The 19,346-nt window shown below is 37.6% G+C and overlaps 1 protein-coding gene across 1 annotated transcript in view; it reads right to left on the bottom strand.

Annotated features, from left to right (window-relative positions):
* Window positions 1-10,485: 10,485 nt before the first annotated feature.
* TMIGD1 (transmembrane and immunoglobulin domain containing 1) overlaps window positions 10,486-19,346 on the bottom strand; it is a 121,504-nt gene continuing 112,643 nt past the window's right edge. The window contains exons 6-7 of the mRNA XM_053704587.1: window positions 18,190-18,218; window positions 10,486-10,847 (exon numbers count right to left, since the gene is read on the bottom strand). Of these exons, the coding sequence (XP_053560562.1) occupies window positions 10,844-10,847; window positions 18,190-18,218 (33 nt within the window). The 3' untranslated portion in view covers window positions 10,486-10,843. The remainder of the gene's footprint in view (window positions 10,848-18,189; window positions 18,219-19,346) is intronic.

Genomic DNA, 19,346 nt, shown 5'->3' with positions numbered 1-19,346 from the left:
TTGACTGTGAAACATCAGTCTGCTAGTGTAATCTAATTGCAGTTGCCTGCCTGCCAGCGTGTGTGCCAGGCTCACAGCGTATACTGTGCCCACTTGCCCAGTGCCACCACTCATATCTGGTGTAACAGTAGTGTAAATAATTTAAAAAAAAATACTTTTTTGACTGTGAAACATCAGTCTGCTTGTTTGCAGAGGCTTAGATACAAGATAATCACAGAGGTTAAAAGTATATTATTATAAATGTGTTAGTTATGCAAAACTGGGAAATGGGTAATAAAGGGATTATCTATCTTTTAAAACAATAAAAATTATGGTGTAGACTGTCCCTTTAAACGGGGAGTTTTGTCTGTCACTGTAAAGCGGGCGTAACCCTTACACTACCTGATCGATACAACATCATACCTGATGTTTTAAAGCACGTTATTCCAAACAATTTAGGAATGTTAGGTGATTTATGCCCTTTATGGCTTGAAAACAGACTCTGCATCAACTATGTAATTTTCCATGGGAGTTTTGCCATGGATCCCCCTCCGGCATGCCATAGTCCAGGTGTTAGTCCACTTGAAACAACTTTTCCATCACTATTGTGGCCATAAAGAGTCCCTGTGGGTTTTAAAATTCGCCTGCCTTTTGAAGTCTATGGCGGTTCGCCCGGTTCGCGAACAGTTGCGGAGGTTCGCGAACGCAAATTTTTAGGTTTGCGACATCACTACTCTTCTGCAGGGGCTGGCTTCTTCTTTGTGAAGAAAAAGGGTGGTGAGTTAAGACCATGTATGGATTATAGGGGTCTTAATCGTCTTACCTTTAAGAATGCTTACCCTATTCCGCTTATTACGGAACTCTTTAAATGCCTCAAGGGAGCTATGGTCTTTACTAAACTTGATTTGAGAGGAGCATACAATCTCATTAGGATTAAGGAGGGCCACAAATGGAAAACAGCATTTAACACCAGGAGCGGGCATTATGAGTATCTTGTAATGCCCTTTGGCCTATGTAATGCTCCTGCTGTTTTTCAGGAATTTATTAATGATGTCCTACAAGATATGTTGCAACAGTGTGTTGTGGTGTACTTAGACAACATCCTCATACACTCACCCACACTTGAGGCTCATCATCCTGATGTTACACGGGTTCTTCAGAGACTACGTGAGAACGGCCTGTTTTGTAAACTCGAGAAATGTGAATCAGACTCAAGTAACCTTCCTAGGTTATGTTATCTCCGTTGCAGGGTTCTCCATGGATCCTGACAAGTTATCTGCAGTTCTGCAGTGGCCTCGCCCAGTTGGTCTTCGGTCTATTCAACGTTTTTTGGGGTTCGCCAATTACTATAGAAAGTTTATTAAAAACATTTCTTCCTTGGTCAAACCTATCACAGACATGACCCGTAAAGAGAATGATCCACTCCATTGGTCACCTACTGCCATTAAGGCCTTTGATAGTCTTAAGACTGCCTTTGCTGCCGCTCCAGTTTTGGCTCATCCTAACCCTGTCCTGCCTTTCGTTCTTGAGGTCGATGCGTCTGAGACTGGATTAGGTGCCCTCTTGTCTCAACGTTCTATGCCTGACGGTTCCTTGCATCCATGTGGTTTCTTCTCTAAGAAATTGTCTCCAGCGGAGTGCAATTATGAAATTGGCTACAGGGAATTACTGGCCATAATCTTGGCACTTAAGGAATGGAGGCATCTTCTCGAGGGTACTAGCGTGCCAGTGCTCATTCTTACTGACCACAAGAATTTAACTTATCTATCTGAAGCAAAATGTTTTTTGCCCCGACAGGCCAGATGGACGCTATTTTTGTCTTGGTTTAATTATGTGGTCTCCTACCTGCCTGGTAGTAAGAATGTTAGGGCTGATGCCCTCTCTCGACAGTTTTCGCCTCTATCCAAGGAGGAGTCTGTACCTACTCCTGTTATACCTCCTGACCATATTTTGGCTACCATACGTACTAATTTGACTTCTCCCTTGGGGGAGGAGATCCTGGCTGCACAAACCAATGCACCTCCTGAGAAACCTAGTGGTAAGTGTTTTGTTCCTGAGAATCTTCAAACTAAACTTTTGCACACTTACCACTATCCTAAAGCCGCTGGTCACCCAGGCAAGAACCAAATGATTTGGTCTGTCACTCGACAATTCTGGTGGCCAGGTCTTCGTTCTGATGTTGCTGCATATGTTGCCTCCTGCTCAGTTTGTGCACAGAATAAGACTCCTCAATGTCTTCCTGTGGGTCTTCTTCAACCTATTGCTAATGGTGAGCGTCCTTGGACACATCTTTCCATGGACTTCATTGTCGAGCTCCCTGTTTCCAATGGCAATACTGTTATCCTTATGGTGGTTGACCGTTTTTCTATGTCACATTGCATTCCCTTGATGAAGCTGCCTACTGCTCAGGAACTTGCTTCAATTTTTGCACGGGAGGTCTTCCATTTACATGGGTTACCCAAGGAGATAGTGTCGGACCGGGGTAGTCAGTTTGTCTCCAGATTTTGGCGTTCCTTTTGTGCTCAAATGGGGATCCAGCTTTCCTTCTCCTCGGCTTATCACTCTCAATCCAATGGGGCTGCGGAATGGTCTAATCAAGCTCTTGAACAGTTCCTCCATTGCTATGTCTCAGATCACCACAATAATTGGTCTGAACTGTTACCTTGGGCAGAGTTTGCTCGTAATAGTGCTATTAATGCTTCCTCCAAGTTATCCCTGTTGATGGCGAATTATGGGTTTCAACCATCCTTGTTGCCAGATTCATTCATGTCTCAGGGTATTCCGGCTTTGGAGGAGCATCTCCGGCAACTCTGTTCCACGTGGGTGCAGATTCAGGATTGCCTTCATCGTTCTATGCAGCGCCAAAAGTTCCAGGCTGATCGTAGGCGTCTGCCCGCACCTTCTTACCAGGTTGGTCAGAGAGTTTGGCTGTCCTCCCGCAACTTGAACCTTCGTGTGCCTTCCAATAAATTGGCTCCCCGTTATGTTGGTCCTTTTCGAATACTCCGACGAGTTAATCCTGTGGCCTACGCTCTTGACCTTCCTCCTGCTATGCGCATCTCCAATGTTTTTCATGTCTCCCTCTTGAAACCATTGGTTTGTAATTGGTTTACCACTGTGTTGCCTCGTCCCCATCCTATCTTTGTTGACAACCATGAGGAGTATGAGGTCAGCAGCATTATTGACTCTCGTATGTCCAGGGGCCGTGTACAGTATTTGGTTCACTGGAGGGGCTATAGTCCGGAGGAGCGTTCTTGGGTTCCCTCCTCTGATGTTCATGCTCCCGCCCTCCTCCGTGCCTTCCATGCCCGTTTTCCCAATAAGCCTTTTGTCCTCCCATGGGGAGGGGTCGTTGAGGGGAGGGTACTGTCAGGGTTTTTTCCCTGTTGTATTTGCCATGTGCTGCTGGCAGCCATTTTACTCACCTCTCTTTCTGACTATGGTGCATTGTGGGGGATGCTGCTCATTTCCTGCACTTCCTTTTATGGCCAGACTGGTGTGCATCATCCATGTGACACAGGATGCAGTCTCAGAATTGTGATGTCATCACTTATTATTTAAAGGGCCTCTGTTCAGTATGCTTTGCCTTTGTGTTGTGTCAGACCTGTTTGTGAGAGTTCCTGTGTATTACCTGGCTTCCTGACGTCCTTCCTGGTTCCTGATCCCTGGCTTGTTCCTGACTCTGCTGTTTTCCTTGTTCCTGATTCCGGCTCATCTGACTATTTGCTTTGGCTCCTGACTCGGCTCGTCTGACTACCTCTGGTTTTGACTCCTGGCTTGTTATTTGACTTGTGGACTTTTTATTATTTTTTGCTATTAATAAAGATATGATTATTTTTGGACTTCTCGTCCCAGTCTGATTCCTGGCACCCTGACATGAAGCTTCGTTTGATCAGATTTGCAATGCAGCAACTTGGTCGTCTTTGCATACATTTACTCAATTTTACCATTTTGATGTATTTACTTCTTCTGAAGCAGTCTTTGGTAGAAATATTCTTCAGACAGCTGTCTGTTTGATTCTTCTGCTTATGAATTAAGTTTTTTTTTCTTGAAATTTATGTGTAATTTATGAGAAAGACTTATGGCCAGATTACGAGTTTTGTCGGTAGGTAAAGACTTGTGGTGCTAACGAGGTTTTTTTTTCCAGCGCTCACTTAAAGGACCAGTCAACACTGTAGATTTGCATAATCAACAAATACATGATAAGAAGACAATGCAATAGCACTTAGTCTGAAATTCAAATGAGTAGTGGATTTTTGTTTAATAAATTACAAAGTTATGTCTATTTCCACTCCCCCTGTATCATGTGACAGCCATCAGCCAATCACAAATGCATATACGTATATGCTGTGAATTCTTGCACATGCTCAGTAGGAGTTGGTCACTCAAAAAGTGTAAATATAAAAAGACTGTGCACATTTTGTTAATGGAAGTAAATTGGAAAGTTGTTTAAAATTGCTTGCTCTATCTGAATCATGAAGTTTAATTTTGACTTGAGTGTCCCTTTAAGCCAACGCTGGTATTACAAGTTTTCTGAATGGCTGCGTTAGCCTCAGAAAAGTGAGCGTTGAGCAAATTTAGCTTCACTTCTCACTGTAATACCAGCATTGCTAAAGTCAGCGGTAAGCTGGCTAAAACGTGCTCGTGCACGATTTCCCCATAGGAAACAATGGGGCTGAGCTGGCTGTAAAAAAACCTAACACCTGCAAAAAAGCAGCGTCCAGCTTCTAACGCAGCCCCATTGTTTCCTATGGGGAAATTAATTTTATGTCTGCACCTAACACCCTAACATGAACCCCGAGTCTAAACACCCCTAATCTTACCCTTATTAACCCCTAATCCGCCGCCCCCAACCTCGTCGCCACCTACATTATATTTTTAACCCCTAATCTGCCGCTCAGGACACCGCCGCCACCTACATTATACTTATGAACCCCTAATCTGCTGCCCCCAACATCGCCGAACCCTACATTATATTTATTAACCCCTATTCTGCCTGCCCTAACATCGCCGACACCTACTTACAGTTATTAACCCCTAATCTGCAAACCCCAACGTCGCCGCTACTATAATAAAGTTATTAACCCCTAAACCTAAGTCTAACCCTAACACCCCCCTAATTTAAATAAAATTTAAATACATCTAAATAAAATAACTACAATTAAATAAATTATTCCTATTTAAAAAAAAATATAAACCATAAGATAGCTACAATATAACTAATAATTACATTGTAGCTATCTTATGATTTATTTTTATTTTACTGGCAACTTTGTATTTATTTCAACTAGGTAGAATAGTTATTAAATAGTTATTAACTATTTAATAACTACCTAGCTAAAATAAGTACAAAATTACCTGTAAAATAAATCCTAACCTAAGTTACAATTACTCCTAACACTACACTATCATTAAATAAATTACCTAAACTACCTACAATTAATTACAGATAAATACAAAAAACTAAATTACGAAAAAAAATAAACACTAAATTACAGAAAATAAAAAAAATTATAAGAAGTTTAAACTAATTACACCTAATCTAATCCCCCTAATAAAATAAAAAAGCCCCCCAAAATAATAAAATTCCCTACCCTACACTAAATTACAAATAGCCATTAAAAGGGCCTTTTATGGGGCATTGCCCCAAAGTAACCAGCTCTTTTACCAGCCCTTAAAAGGGCTTTTTGCGGGGCATTGCCCCAAAGTAATCAGCTCTTTTACCTGTAAAAAAAAGAAATACAATACCCCCCAACATTACAACCCATCACCCACACACCCCTACTCTAAAACCCACCCGATTCCCCCTTAAAAAAAACTAACACTACCCCATTGAAGATCACCCTACCTTGAGCCGTCTTCACCCAGCCGGGCACCACTGGTCATCCGATGGGGCAGAAGAGGACATCCGGACCGGCAGAAGTCTTCATCCTATCTGGGCAGAAGAGGACATCCGGACCGAAAGACATCTTCATCCAAGCGGCATCTTCTATCTTCATCCATCCGACGAGGACTGGCTCCATCTTGAAGACCTCCGGCGCGTAACATCCAATAGAATGCGAGGTCAATTCTATTGGCTGATCCAATCAGCCAATCGGATTGAACTTCAATCCGATTGGCTGATTAAATCAACCAATCGGATTTTTCCAACCTTATAGAATCCTATCAGCCAATCGGAATTCGAGGGACGCCATCTTGGATGACGTCATTTAAAGGACCAGCCATTCATCGGGTAGTCATCGGCCGAGAAAGATGTTCCGCGCCTGAGGTCTTCAAGATGGAGCCGGTCCTCGTCGGATGGATGAAGATAGAAGATGCCGCTTGGATGAAGATGTCTTCCGGTCTGGATGTCCTCTTCTGCCTGGATAGGATGAAGACTTCTGCTGGTCCGGATGTCCTCTTCTGCCCCATCGGATGACCAGTGGTGCCCGGCTGGGTGAAGACGGCTCAAGGTAGGGTGATCTTCAATGGGATAGTGTTAGGTTTATTTAAGGGGGGATCGGGTGGGTTTTAGAGTAGGGGTGTGTGGGTTGTAATGTTGGGGGGGTATTGTATTTTATTTTACAGGTAAAAGAGCTGATTACTTTGGGGCAATGCCCCGCAAAAAGCCCTTTTAAGGGCTGGTAAAAGAGCTGGTTACTTTTAAGGGCTATTTGTAATTTAGTGTAAGGTAGGGAATTTTATTATTTTGGGGGGCTTTTTTATTTTATTAGGGGGATTAGATTTGGTGTAATTAGTTTAAACTTCTTGTAATTTTTTTTATTTTCTGTAATTTAGTGGGGGGGTTTTCCCGTAATTTAGTGTTTTTTTTTCTCGTAATTTAGTTTATTGTATTTAATTGTAATTAATTGTAGGTAGTTTAGGTAATTTATTTAATGATAGTGTAGTGTTAGGTGTAATTGTAACTTAGGTTAGGATTTATTTTACAGGTAATTTTGTAATTATTTTAGCTAGGTAGTTATTAAATAGTTATTAACTATTTAATAACTATTCTAACTAGCTAAAATAAATACAAAGTTACCTGTAAAATAAATATAAATCCTAAGATAGCTACAATGAAATTATTAATTGTATTGTAGCTATCTTAGGGTTTATTTTACAGGTAAGTATTTAGTTTTAAATAGGAATAATTTATTAAAGTATAGTGTAGTGTTAGGTGTAATTGTAACTTAGGTTAGGATTTATTTTACAGGTACTTTTGTATTTATTTTAGCTAGGTAGCTATTAAATAGTTAATAACTATTTAATAACTATTGTGTCTAGTTAAATAAATACAAAGTTGCCTGTAAAATAAAAATAAATCCTAAAATAGCTACAATGTAACTATTAGTTATATTGTAGCTAGTTTAGGGTTTATTTTATAGGTAAGTATTTAGTTTTAAATATGAATAATTTATTTAATTATAGTAATTTTATTTAGATTTATTAAAAATAGATTTAAGTTAGGGGGGTGTTAGGGTTAGATTTAGGTTTAGGGGTAATACATTTAATATAGTAGTGGCGACGTTGGTGGTGGCAGATTAGGGGTTAATAATTGTAGGTAGGTGGCGGCGATGTTAGGGACGGCAGATTAGGGGTTAATAACACATTTTATAGTGTTTGCGAGGCGGGAGTGCAGCGGTTTAGGGGTTAATGCATTTATTATAGTGGCGGCGATGTACGGTCGGCAGATTAGGGGTTAATAATTGTAGTTAGGTGGGGGCGGCAGATTAGGGGTTAATAAATATAATGTAGGTGTCTGCGATGTTAGGGGCAGCAGATTAGGGGTTCATAGGTATAATGTAGGTGGCGGCGATGTCCGGTCGGCAGATTAGGGGTTAATAATTTTTATTATAGTGTTTGTGATGTGGGGGGGCCTCGGTTTAGGCGTTAATAGGTAGTTTATGGGTGTTAGTGTACTTTGTAGCACTTTAGTTAAGAGCTTTATGTTCCGGCGTTGGCCTATAAAACTCTTAACTACTGACTTTTAAATGCGGTAGGAGTCTTGACAGGAGAGGGTCTATCGCTCACTTCTTCCAAGACTCGTAATACTGGCGTTAGGCAAATCCCATAGAAAAGATAGGATACGCAATTGACGTAAGGGGATTTGCGGTAGCCTCGAGTCGCGGAAGAAAAGTGAGCGGTGAGCCTCTACCTGTCAAACTTGTAATACCAGCGTTAGAAAAAAAACAGCGTTGGGACCTCTCAACGCTGCTTTTTAAGGCTAACGCAAAACTCGTAATCTGGCAGTTATTTTTTTGTGGATTTAATTTTTTCAGCGGAAATGGCTGTTTTTATTTTATCCCTCCCTTTCTAGTGACTCTTCTGTGGTCTCCCACATCTATTCTTAAGTATTTCTATCCCATACATCACTAGCTCATGGACTCTTGCCAATTACATGAAAGAAAACATAATTTATCTAAGAACTTACCTGATAAATTAATTTTTTTCATATTGGCAAGAGTCCATGAGGCCCACCCTTTTTATGGTGGTTATGATTTTTGTATAAAAGCACAATTATATTTCCAGTTCCTCTTTTTGTATGCTTTTTTTACTTCTTATTTTTTCACGCTACTACTTGGCTACTGAATTGTGGGTGTGGTGAGGGGTGTATTTATAGGCATTTTAAGGTTTGGGAAACTTTGCCCCTCCTGGTAGGATTGTATATCCCATACGTCACTAGCTCATGGACTCTTGCCAATATGAAAGAAATGAATTTATCAGGTAAGTTCTTACAGAAATTATGTGTTTTTGAGCAGCATATGGACTTGGGCTATTTATATGACTTTTTACGAAAAATGATCAGAGACCAAGTTAATAAACATCAGCAATTTTTTTTTTGTTTATTAAAAGTCTAATAATATTGCTCAAATCCCACCTTTTGAAACTATTACATTTAATAGTGTTAATAATAACATTATTAACAATTATAATACATAGATCATGAATTGGATTGCTATTAATTATTACATGAAAAATACCTGCATTCAGACATATTAAGCTTCTGGCAACAAGGAATGCATATAAACACAAGCAGTGCGCTTTTGTGGAGCAGGAAGGACACATATACTGCTTATACTGCAAAGATTTTTCTATAATGTTGTTTACATTAAAGGGACAGGAAACTTAATTTTTTTTCTTTCATGATTCAGGTAGAGAATACATTTTTTAACAGCTTTCCAATTTATTTTCTATCTTCTCTTATTTAATTTGCTTAATTCTTTTGGTATACTTTATTGAAGGAGCAGTAATTAGCTACTGTGAGCTAGCTGAAAGCCAATGGCACGAGGCATATATGTGCAGCCGCCAATCAGCAGCTTCTGAGTCTACCTAGGTATACTTTTTAACAAAAGATATAAAATGAGCCCGGAGTGATGAATTGAAAGGGATGGCTTTTGACCCTCAGTCAAGGAAGCAAGGGGTGAGGTTTAAAGGGGGCGGGGCTTAGATGATTTAGGAGAGGGCCAACCGGAAACACGGCCTCTTCCAGAATCATCGTGGTAGAAGTAGTTTCTCCCTCCCTCCCTAATAATGGCTTTGTCGCAGCTAGCTTAGCGGGGGGTGCTTGCTGGGTAGATTAAGTGGATGATTAATGAAGTGTACCCCCTGTGTGTTTAGGGGAGGCAAGTTGGATGGAAGGTGGACAAAAGTCTGGTGGCTTAGTTTAGGCAAGCACCTCCTGAGGGTTTCGGGGTTTGTTGTCAATTGGTTAATTGTTTGTTTAATATTTATATGTTAATGTTATATATTTATTGGTAATAAATGTGGAGCTGCAGCCTTTACAACCCAGGTTGGTGTCCGTGTCATTTATTTATCCTTGCAGAGTAATGCATATGAGCGTCAAGAAAACGCAACAAATTAAACAATAGAAATAAGCTGGAAAGTTATTTAAAATTGCATGCTCTATCTGAATCATGAAAAAAAAATGTGGGTTTCATGTCCCTTTAATTTAATCAGTTTTACCAGTGCAAATGGCAGCTCTTCTCATTGCTTAGCAAATTAAAGCTTGCAAACAACATTTTAACAATCTGTAGAAAATATAGAGAAACAGAAGCGCCACATAGCCTACTACTGTATGGATAAGTGAGAAGGCGCTTCTCTGTTTCTCTATACTTTCTACAGATTGCTGATCCTAAATCTTGGCCTTGATCCATCCACAGACAGCTGCCTGGACCTGGAATTATAACTAACACCTGGGTCCATAATACCCTTCTTTTGATTCATGGGACTTTGTCACTCTTGTCATACTTATTTACTTGTCAATTGCATATTATCATATTATTTGACCCATCATTAGATAGATTGTACCACTGTTTATTTTTCAGTTATATTTTATTTGCATAAATCATTTGTTTCTTCTGACCAAGGGCGCCCCCTATATTTTATTTCATTCTAACATTTTATAAACACATTGGACTGCAATAGGGCCCAAAACTGCTACTTCCTTAAAGTTTGCTTTCTAAATTGATCAGTGATTCATGTCTTGGTGCACCTTTAGGTAGAAAATAAAGATCTTTGTTACAAACATGCACTCATGACTTTTATTAGGTGTAATACAAGGAGGTTAAGGACAACAGGATGAGGAGTGATCAGAAGTGAACAAGGTCCAGTCTTGATTTTACACCTTTTAATTGCACAGGCAACAAGTATAATTTGTCGTGTTTTGTTCAGAACTCATAAAACAAGTTAGTGAAAATAAGTCATTAACTTAAACCTTAGAACATATGTTGAGAAAAAAAAGTTTCCCCCATACACAGCACTTTATACAGGAAAAGCAATCAATCATATGTGTGTCCAATTGCATAATACGTCATCATTTGATCTTATCCTGTGAAATACCATACTATTGTGAGGTTTTTGAATAAATGTGTAGTCTTCAGATATTTTACCTGTAAAATAAAATAAAATATTAGGCAAGTGTCATTAATTCCCTCTTTATGGTGCAACTACAACACACAAAGACCATCTTTAGTTTAACTTACTGAACTCAAGAAAGTTATATAAAGTACAATTTAACACACATCAACATGCCATTAAATTGCTTTGTTACATCATACCTATCTTAGGGTCATATGTATCAAGCTCCGAATGGAGCTTGATGCCCCGTGTTTCTGGCGAGCCTGCAGGCTCGCCAGAAACAGCAGTTATGAAGCAGCGGTCACAAAGTCCGCTGCTCCATAACCTGTCTGCCTGCTCTGAGCAGGCGGACACACATCGCCACAATACAACCCAATCGAGTACGATCGGGTTGATTGACACCCCCCTGCTGGCGGCCCATTGGCGGACCTGATAAATATGCCCCTTTAGTCTGTGAGATGGTCAGAAGTTGATTTACTCAACAAAGGGCTCTGGTGCAAAACATTTTAGGTCCCCCAAAGGTAATTCAGTTGTAAGCAATAGTAATATACAGTTGTAAGCAATAGTAATAATATACAGATATAAGCAGAAGTAATAATATACAGCTGTAAGCAATAGTAATAATATACAGTTGTCAGCAATAGTAATAATATACAGCTGTCAGCAATAGTAATAATATACAGCTGTCAGCAATAGTAATAATATACAGTTGTCAGCAATAGTAATAATATACAGTTGTCAGCAATAGTAATAATATACAGCTGTTAGCAATAGTAAAAAATATACAGCTGTATGCAATAGTAATAATATACAGTTGTCAGCAATAGTAATAATATACATCTGTTAGCAATAGTAAAAAATATACAGCTGTATGCAATAGTAATAATATACAGTTGTCAGCAATAGTAATAATATACAGCTGTTAGCAATAGTAATAAAATACAGCTGTAAGCAATAGTAATAATATACAGCTGTCAGCAATATGTCAGCAGTATATATATGTGCCACAACTCTATATATAATACTGCCGGCGTTTTAGCACTACCAACATCTAGTGCTTATCTTAGTATGAGGTTCACACTTTGACAACCCATTTTATGATATACCATTATCAACCCTTAGTGAATAAGCTACACACGTGTGTTTCTGTTTTATATGGTTTTATATAATATTTCCTGCCGTTCAGGTCAATAATACATTTGTTTTAATGATGCTCATGTTTTAATGTTCAATATTAAATATTTTTATATACCCTTAGAATCTTGTGCCACACATATGTTTCAATCTATGTATATATATTGATACAGCACAATTACCATAATTGTAGCTGAATCTCAGTACTATAACGTTAGTTACATTATCCACACTCAACCTTATCGGACCTCGCCTTTATTGGCTCTCTTTTCTGACTAACATTCTGTATATCTTTCCAATTGTGGGTATTTGGGGACCCACTCCAGACAGGAGCTATCGGTCCACATTTTTTAGCGCTGTAAGACCAACACTATACCTGTTAGAAATACTAATAATATACACCTGTAAGCAATAGTAATAATGTACAGCTGTAAGAAATAGCAATAATATACAGCTGTCAGCAATAGTAATAATATACAGCTGTCAGCAAGAGTAATAATATACAGTTGTAAGCAATAGTAATAATATACAGTTGTAAGCAATAGTAATAATATACAGCTGTCAGCAATAGTAATAATATACAGCTGTAAGCAATAGTAATAATATACAGTTGTAAGCAATAGTAATAATATACAGCTGTCAGCAATAGTAATAATATACAGCTGTAAGCAATAGTAATAATATACAGTTGTAATCAGTAGTAATAATTTACAGCTGTAAGCAATAGTAATAATACAGGGAGTGCAGAATTATTAGGCAAGTTGTATTTTTGAGGATTAATTTTATTATTGAACAACAACCATGTTCTCAATAAACCCAAAAAACTCATTAATATCAAAGCTGAATAGTTTTGGAAGAACTTTTTAGTTTGTTTTTAGTTATAGCTATTTTAGGGGGATATCTGTGTGTGCAGGTGACTATTACTGTGCATAATTATTAGGCAACTTAACAAAAAACAAATATATACCCATTTCAATTATTTATTTTTACCAGTGAAACCAATATAACATCTCAACATTCACAAATATACATTTCTGACATTCAAAAACAAAACAAAAACAAATCAGTGACCAATATAGCCACCTTTCTTTGCAAGGACACTCAAAAGCCTGCCATCCATGTATTCTGTCAGTGTTTTGATCTGTTCACCATCAACATTGCGTGCAGCAGCAACCACAGCCTCCCAGACACTGTTCAGAGAGGTGAACTGTTTTCCCTCCTTGTAAATCTCACATTTGATGATGGACCACAGGTTCTCAATGGGGTTCAGATCAGGTGAACAAGGAGGCCATGTCATTAGATTTTCTTCTTTTATACCCTTTCTTGCCAGCCACGCTGTGGAGTACTTGGACGCGTGTGATGGAGCATTGTCCTGCATGAAAATCATCTTTTTCTTGAAGGATGCAGACTACTTCCTGTACCACTGCTTGAAGAAGGTGTCTTCCAGAAACTGGCAGTAGGACTGGGAGTTGAGCTTGACTCCATCCTCAACCCGAAAAGGCCCCACAAGCTCATCTTTGATGATACCAGCCCAAACCAGTACTCCACCTCCACCTTGCTGGCGTCTGAGTCGGACTGGAGCTCTCTGCCCTTTACCAATCCAGCCACGGGCCCATCCATCTGGCCCATCAAGACTCACTCTCATTTAATCAGTCCATAAAACCTTAGAAAAATCAGTCTTGAGATATTTCTTGGCCCAGTCTTGACATTTCAGCTTGTGCGTCTTGTTCAGTGGTGGTCGTCTTTCAGCCTTTCTTACCTTGGCCATGTCTCTGAGTATTGCACACCTTGTGCTTTTGGGCACTCCAGTGATGTTGCAGCTCTGAAATATGGCCAAACTGGTGGCAAGTGGCATCTTGGCAGCTGCACGCTTGACTTTTCTCAGTTCATGGGCAGTTATTTTGCGCCTTGGTTTTTCCACACGCTTCTTGCGACCCTGTTGACTATTTTGAATGAAACGCTTGATTGTTCGATGATCACGCTTCAGAAGCTTTGCAATTTTAAGAGTGCTGCATCCCGCTGCAAGATATCTCACTATTTTTGACTTTTCTGAGCCTGTCAAGTCCTTCTTTTGACCCATTTTGCCAAAGGAAAGGAAGTTGCCTAATAATTATGCACACCTGATATAGGGTGTTGATGTCAGACCACACCCCTTCTCATTACAGAGATGCACATCACCTAATATGCTTAATTGGTAGTAGGCTTTGGAGCCTATACAGCTTGGAGTAAGACAACATGCATAAAGAGGATGATGTGGTCAAAATACTCATTTGCCTAATAATTCTGCACTCCCTGTATACAGCTGTAAGCAATAGTAATAATATACAGTTGTAAGCAATAGTAATAATATACATCTGTAAGCAATAGTAATAATATACAGTTGTAAGCAATAGTAATAATATACAGCTGTCACCAATATTAATAATACAGTTGTAAGCAATAGTAATAATATTCAGCTAAGCAATAGTATTAATATACAGCTGTAAGCAATAGTAATTATATACAGCTAAGCAATAGTAATAATATACAGCTGTAAGCAATAGCAATAATATTTAGCTCAGCAATAGTAATAATATACAGCTGTAAGCAATAGTAATAATATACAGCTGTAAGCAGTAGTAATAATATACAGCTGTCGGCAATAGCAATAATATACCATTTTAAACAATAGTAATAATATACAGCTGTCAGCAATAGTGATAATATACAGCTGTAAGCAATAGTAATAATATACAGTTGTAAGCAATAGTAATAATATACAGCTGTCAGCAATAGTAATAATATTCAGCTAAGCAATAGTAATAATATACAGTTGTAAGCAATAGTAATTATATACAGCTGTAAGCAATAGTAATTATATACAGCTGTCAGCAATAGTAATAATATACAGTTGTAAGCAATAGTAATATTATACAGCTGTCAGCAATAGTAATATACAGCTGTAAGCAATAGTAATATACAGCTGTAAGCAATATTAATAATATACAGTTGTAAGCAATATTAATAATATACAGCTGTAAGCAATAGTAATAATATTCAGCTAAGCAATAGTAAAAATATACAGCTGTAAGCAATAATATACAGCTAAGCAATAGTAATAATATACAGCTGTAAGCAATAGCAATAATATTCAGCTAAGCAGTAGTAATAATTTACAGCTGTAAACAATAGTAATAATATACAGCTGTAAGCAATAATATACAGCTAAGCAATAGTAATAATATACAGCTGTAAGCAATAGCAATAATATTCAGCTAAGTAATAGTAATAATATACAGCTGTAAGCAGTAGTAATAATTTACAGCTGTAAACAATAGTAACAATATACAGCTGTAAGCAATAGTTATTACTATTGTTTACAACTGTATATTATAACTATTGCTTACAGTTGTATATTATTACTATTGCTTACAGCTGTAAATTATTACTACTGCTTACAGCTGTATATTATTACTACTGCTTACCGCTGTATATTATAACTATTGCTTAGCTGTATATTATTGCTTACAGCTGTATATTATTACTTCTGCTTACAGCTGTATATTATTACTATTGCTTACAGATGTATATTATTACTATTGCTTACAACTGTATATTATAATATACAGCTGTAAGCAATAGTAATAATATACAGCTGTAAGCAATATTAATATATAGTTTTAAGCAATAGTAATAATATACAGTTTTCAGCAATAGTAATAATATACAGTTGTAAGCAATAGTAATAATTTACAGCTGTAAGCAAAAGTAATAATATACAGCTGTAATCAATAGTAATAATATACAGCTGTCAGCAATAGTAATAATATACAGCTGTCAGCAATAGTAATAATATACAGCTGTCAGCAATAGTAATAATATACAGCTGTCAGCAATAGTAATAATATACAGCTGTAAGTAATAGTAATAATATACAGCTATAAGCAATAGTAATAATATACAGCTGTCAGCAATAGTGACAATATATAGCTGTAAGCAATAGTAATAATATACAGCTGTAGGCAATAGTAATAATATACAGTTGTAAGCAATAGTAATAATATTCAGCTGTAAGCAATAGTGACAATATACAGCTGTAGGCAATAGTAATAATATACAGTTGTAAGCAATAGTAATATTATATACAGCTGTAAGCAATAGTGACAATATACAGCTGTCAGCAATAGTAATAATATACAGCTGTAAGCAATAGTAATAATATACAGCTGTAAGCAATAGTAATAATATACAGCTAAGCAATAGTGATAATATACAGCTAAGCAATAGTAATAATATACTGTTGTAAGCATAAGCAATACTATTCAGTTAAGCAATAGTAATAATTTACAGTTGTAAGCATAAGCAATAATGTTCAGCTAAGCGATAGTATATACATGCAACTCTGTATAATAATTTTGAGGATAGATAGGATAAACCTGAAACCTGCACTAATAAATAGCTGCATTAGCATTGGACAGATTCTGCACATGCCTAGGTATAGACTGGCTTCTTTGGGTCCTGGTGCCACTGCACCTGCTGCACCAATGGTAGTTCCTCCCCTGGAGCGTGCAGCTAGGGGCTGAACCATAAGCTTCCTGCAAGTTGTTTCCCTTACAAAGAATGCGGCTGTATAGAAGCAGCTTTACACAGCACTGCAAGGTTTAAAGAGACATAAACATACAATAATACAATGCTCTGATGCATTGGTGGATTTTATTATAGCACTATTGCTTGGATATAACTCTGTTTAACCCCTGCAAATGAGATATGGACTATATGTATATTATGTGATATCTTCATGAATTATTATTGATAATGATATTCATTTTTATGGTAAGTACATAAGTGTTTGGAGGTACACACGAATAACAGGAGGATTTGTGTGTCCAGTTGGATAAAGGGATATTAAATAGTATGAGATTGTAATATAAAATGTTAAATGATGTGTAGTTAAAAATGTAATATACTTTCATTATTTATTTTCTCCCCCTTTCCTGCAATTTAACATGAAGATTTTCTAAATTTGACTGTTTCAATAAAGTAATGGGCGCCACCATTTTAATTTAAATTTCCCCTTTTTATCCTTCCTGCAAACTGAACAAATTGGGACAGATATTAAACAGGCAATAAAAGCATCCAAATAAGGCTGTGTAGAGAATATGTTTCTTAAAGCAGTAATCTAACAGGGTTTCCACATAGCCTTGATTGCACAAAGAGATAAATAGAGAACTAGTTTAAATATGGCAGGGGCCATTACTTTCTATAAACTAAATTATTTTATAAAAACTAAACCTTTACATTTATAGGCAGTATTTAACCAACTAATATAGGGCTAGATTACAAGTGGAGCGATAAATAACAAGCCATTACAAGTGGCTGGTTATTGCTACCACAAGCTTGCGGTATCAATTAGCGCTCCAAAAATTTACCAGAGATCAGATCTCTGGTTCATTTTCTAAATGTGCCCCAATTGCCCCCAAATTTAAGTGGAAGCATTTTTTTTTTAAATAACTGCACAAAGTTTTTATGGCTTAAAAAAAAAAGTGCCTTCACATTGCGGTCTATGGGGAACTGTGTGTTCTCTATAAATATATATGTACATGCTTATATACATATAAAAACACATAGATATATTTATATACATATTTATTTTGAATTTGCTGCCCATCACTGTGCGACTTACCCCCTTCGCTGCACTTAGGTTCAACATAAGGTTGCATTCACATTGCGGGTCACTTGAAATACCAGCGCACATTTGCGTGCGCTAGTATTAAGTGTGGAGCGCAAATATTGTGCTAGCAAAAATGCAATTTTGCGCTCCACTCGTAATCTGACCCATAATTGGGGGGGGGGGGGAATAAATCTACATGGTCTAAGAATAATGTTTGATTTGAATCCATAAATGTATTTTATGTTTCCCTTTTAATCTACTTCTTTGGATAACAATGTATCATATAGTCATGTTTTGACATGAAATGCCCTGTTTGGTAGTTGATAAGTTAGTAAATAGTTAATTTTAAAATGTTCACAGCAGAAATATGATGATTGTGCAATGGAGCAAGTCATCTAGTTACAAGTAAACTGTTGTATCAGGAGCAGTGCATTAACCTTGGAATCATCCATATCCTTTCTTGGAGCATTGTAAAAGAATGTTGTAAAATACTCAGAAGTTGAACCTGATTCAGCTAGGCAGTTTATAGGCTGTCTGTAAATCACATTTCATCAACACATGACAATCTGGTTTGTATACTGAATACTTACAGGGAAGTGCCATCTCTTGATTTCATGCACTGCAAAGAAAAACAGGGTGTTAATCAGACTAGATTTTTACATCTGACATTTTAAGAGAAAAGTCTGAGCTAGTACCAGTTCTTTAAATAAATTCATATGATGATAAATCTGCAAAAACTATTGATATAATTAATGTGGCTTCTATTACGACCCAGATAAAATCCACAACTGTTTTTTTTACTGAGAGTTGTGTCAGTGTCGACCAAAATCATTTTCTGCTATTTAACAAGTTTCACTAATTTACACAAAAAAATATGTTTAAATAGTGCTTTTTTTCATATACATGATACAAAGATTTATGGTTTACTGGCCCTTTAAGTCATGCACAAATAAAGCTGGGATATGAATCTAACCCGATATAAGGGGTAGATTATGAGTGGATTCAGTGGAGTGCTATTTTGGCGTTCCTGCTTCCGCTTTAGCTTTCGCTAAACGTTGGCTTTGTCGTATAAAATTATTGAAACGATTGGTCTATAATCGGCTAACTCAATTTCTCACAACTAACTCCTTACTTGATCCACTACAATCTGGTTCCCGCCCTAAACACTAAACAGAAACCGCTCTTAGTAAAGTAACAAATGACCTGTTATCAGCTAAAGCAAAAGGCCACTACTCCTTACTAATTCTTTTTGACCAGTCCGCTACCTTTGACACAGTTGACCATCCTCTCCTCCTGAAAATACTACATTAATTTGGCATGCGAGGCACAGCCCTCTCCTGGTTTGCCTCATATCTCTCAAACCGCTCGTTTTCAGTTTCCTTTAACAACATATCTTGTGATCCTATACCTCTCTCAGTTGGAGTACCGCAAGGTTCTGTCTTGGGTCCCTTGATTTTCTCTCTCTATACATCCTCCCTTGGAAAATGTTTAGCCTCCTTTAAATTCCAGTGCCACTTATATGCTGATGGTACCCAAACCTGTCTTTCCTCTCCTGATATCTCTCCCTCTTTACTCAACCAGATTTCCAACTGCCTCTCTGCAATTTCCTCTTGGATGTCTTCATACTACCTCCAACTTAATCTGTCCAAAACTGAGCTGCTTCTTATTCCCCCTCTTTGAGACATCCAACACTTGACATTTCTTTGACGGTTGGAGACTCTATTCTCAATACCTCACCCCAGGTCCG

The sequence above is a fragment of the Bombina bombina genome, chromosome 3 (assembly GCF_027579735.1).
Source record: "Bombina bombina isolate aBomBom1 chromosome 3, aBomBom1.pri, whole genome shotgun sequence".
NCBI lineage: Eukaryota > Metazoa > Chordata > Amphibia > Anura > Bombinatoridae > Bombina > Bombina bombina.
This window is presented reverse-complemented; position numbering and strand designations above follow the sequence as displayed.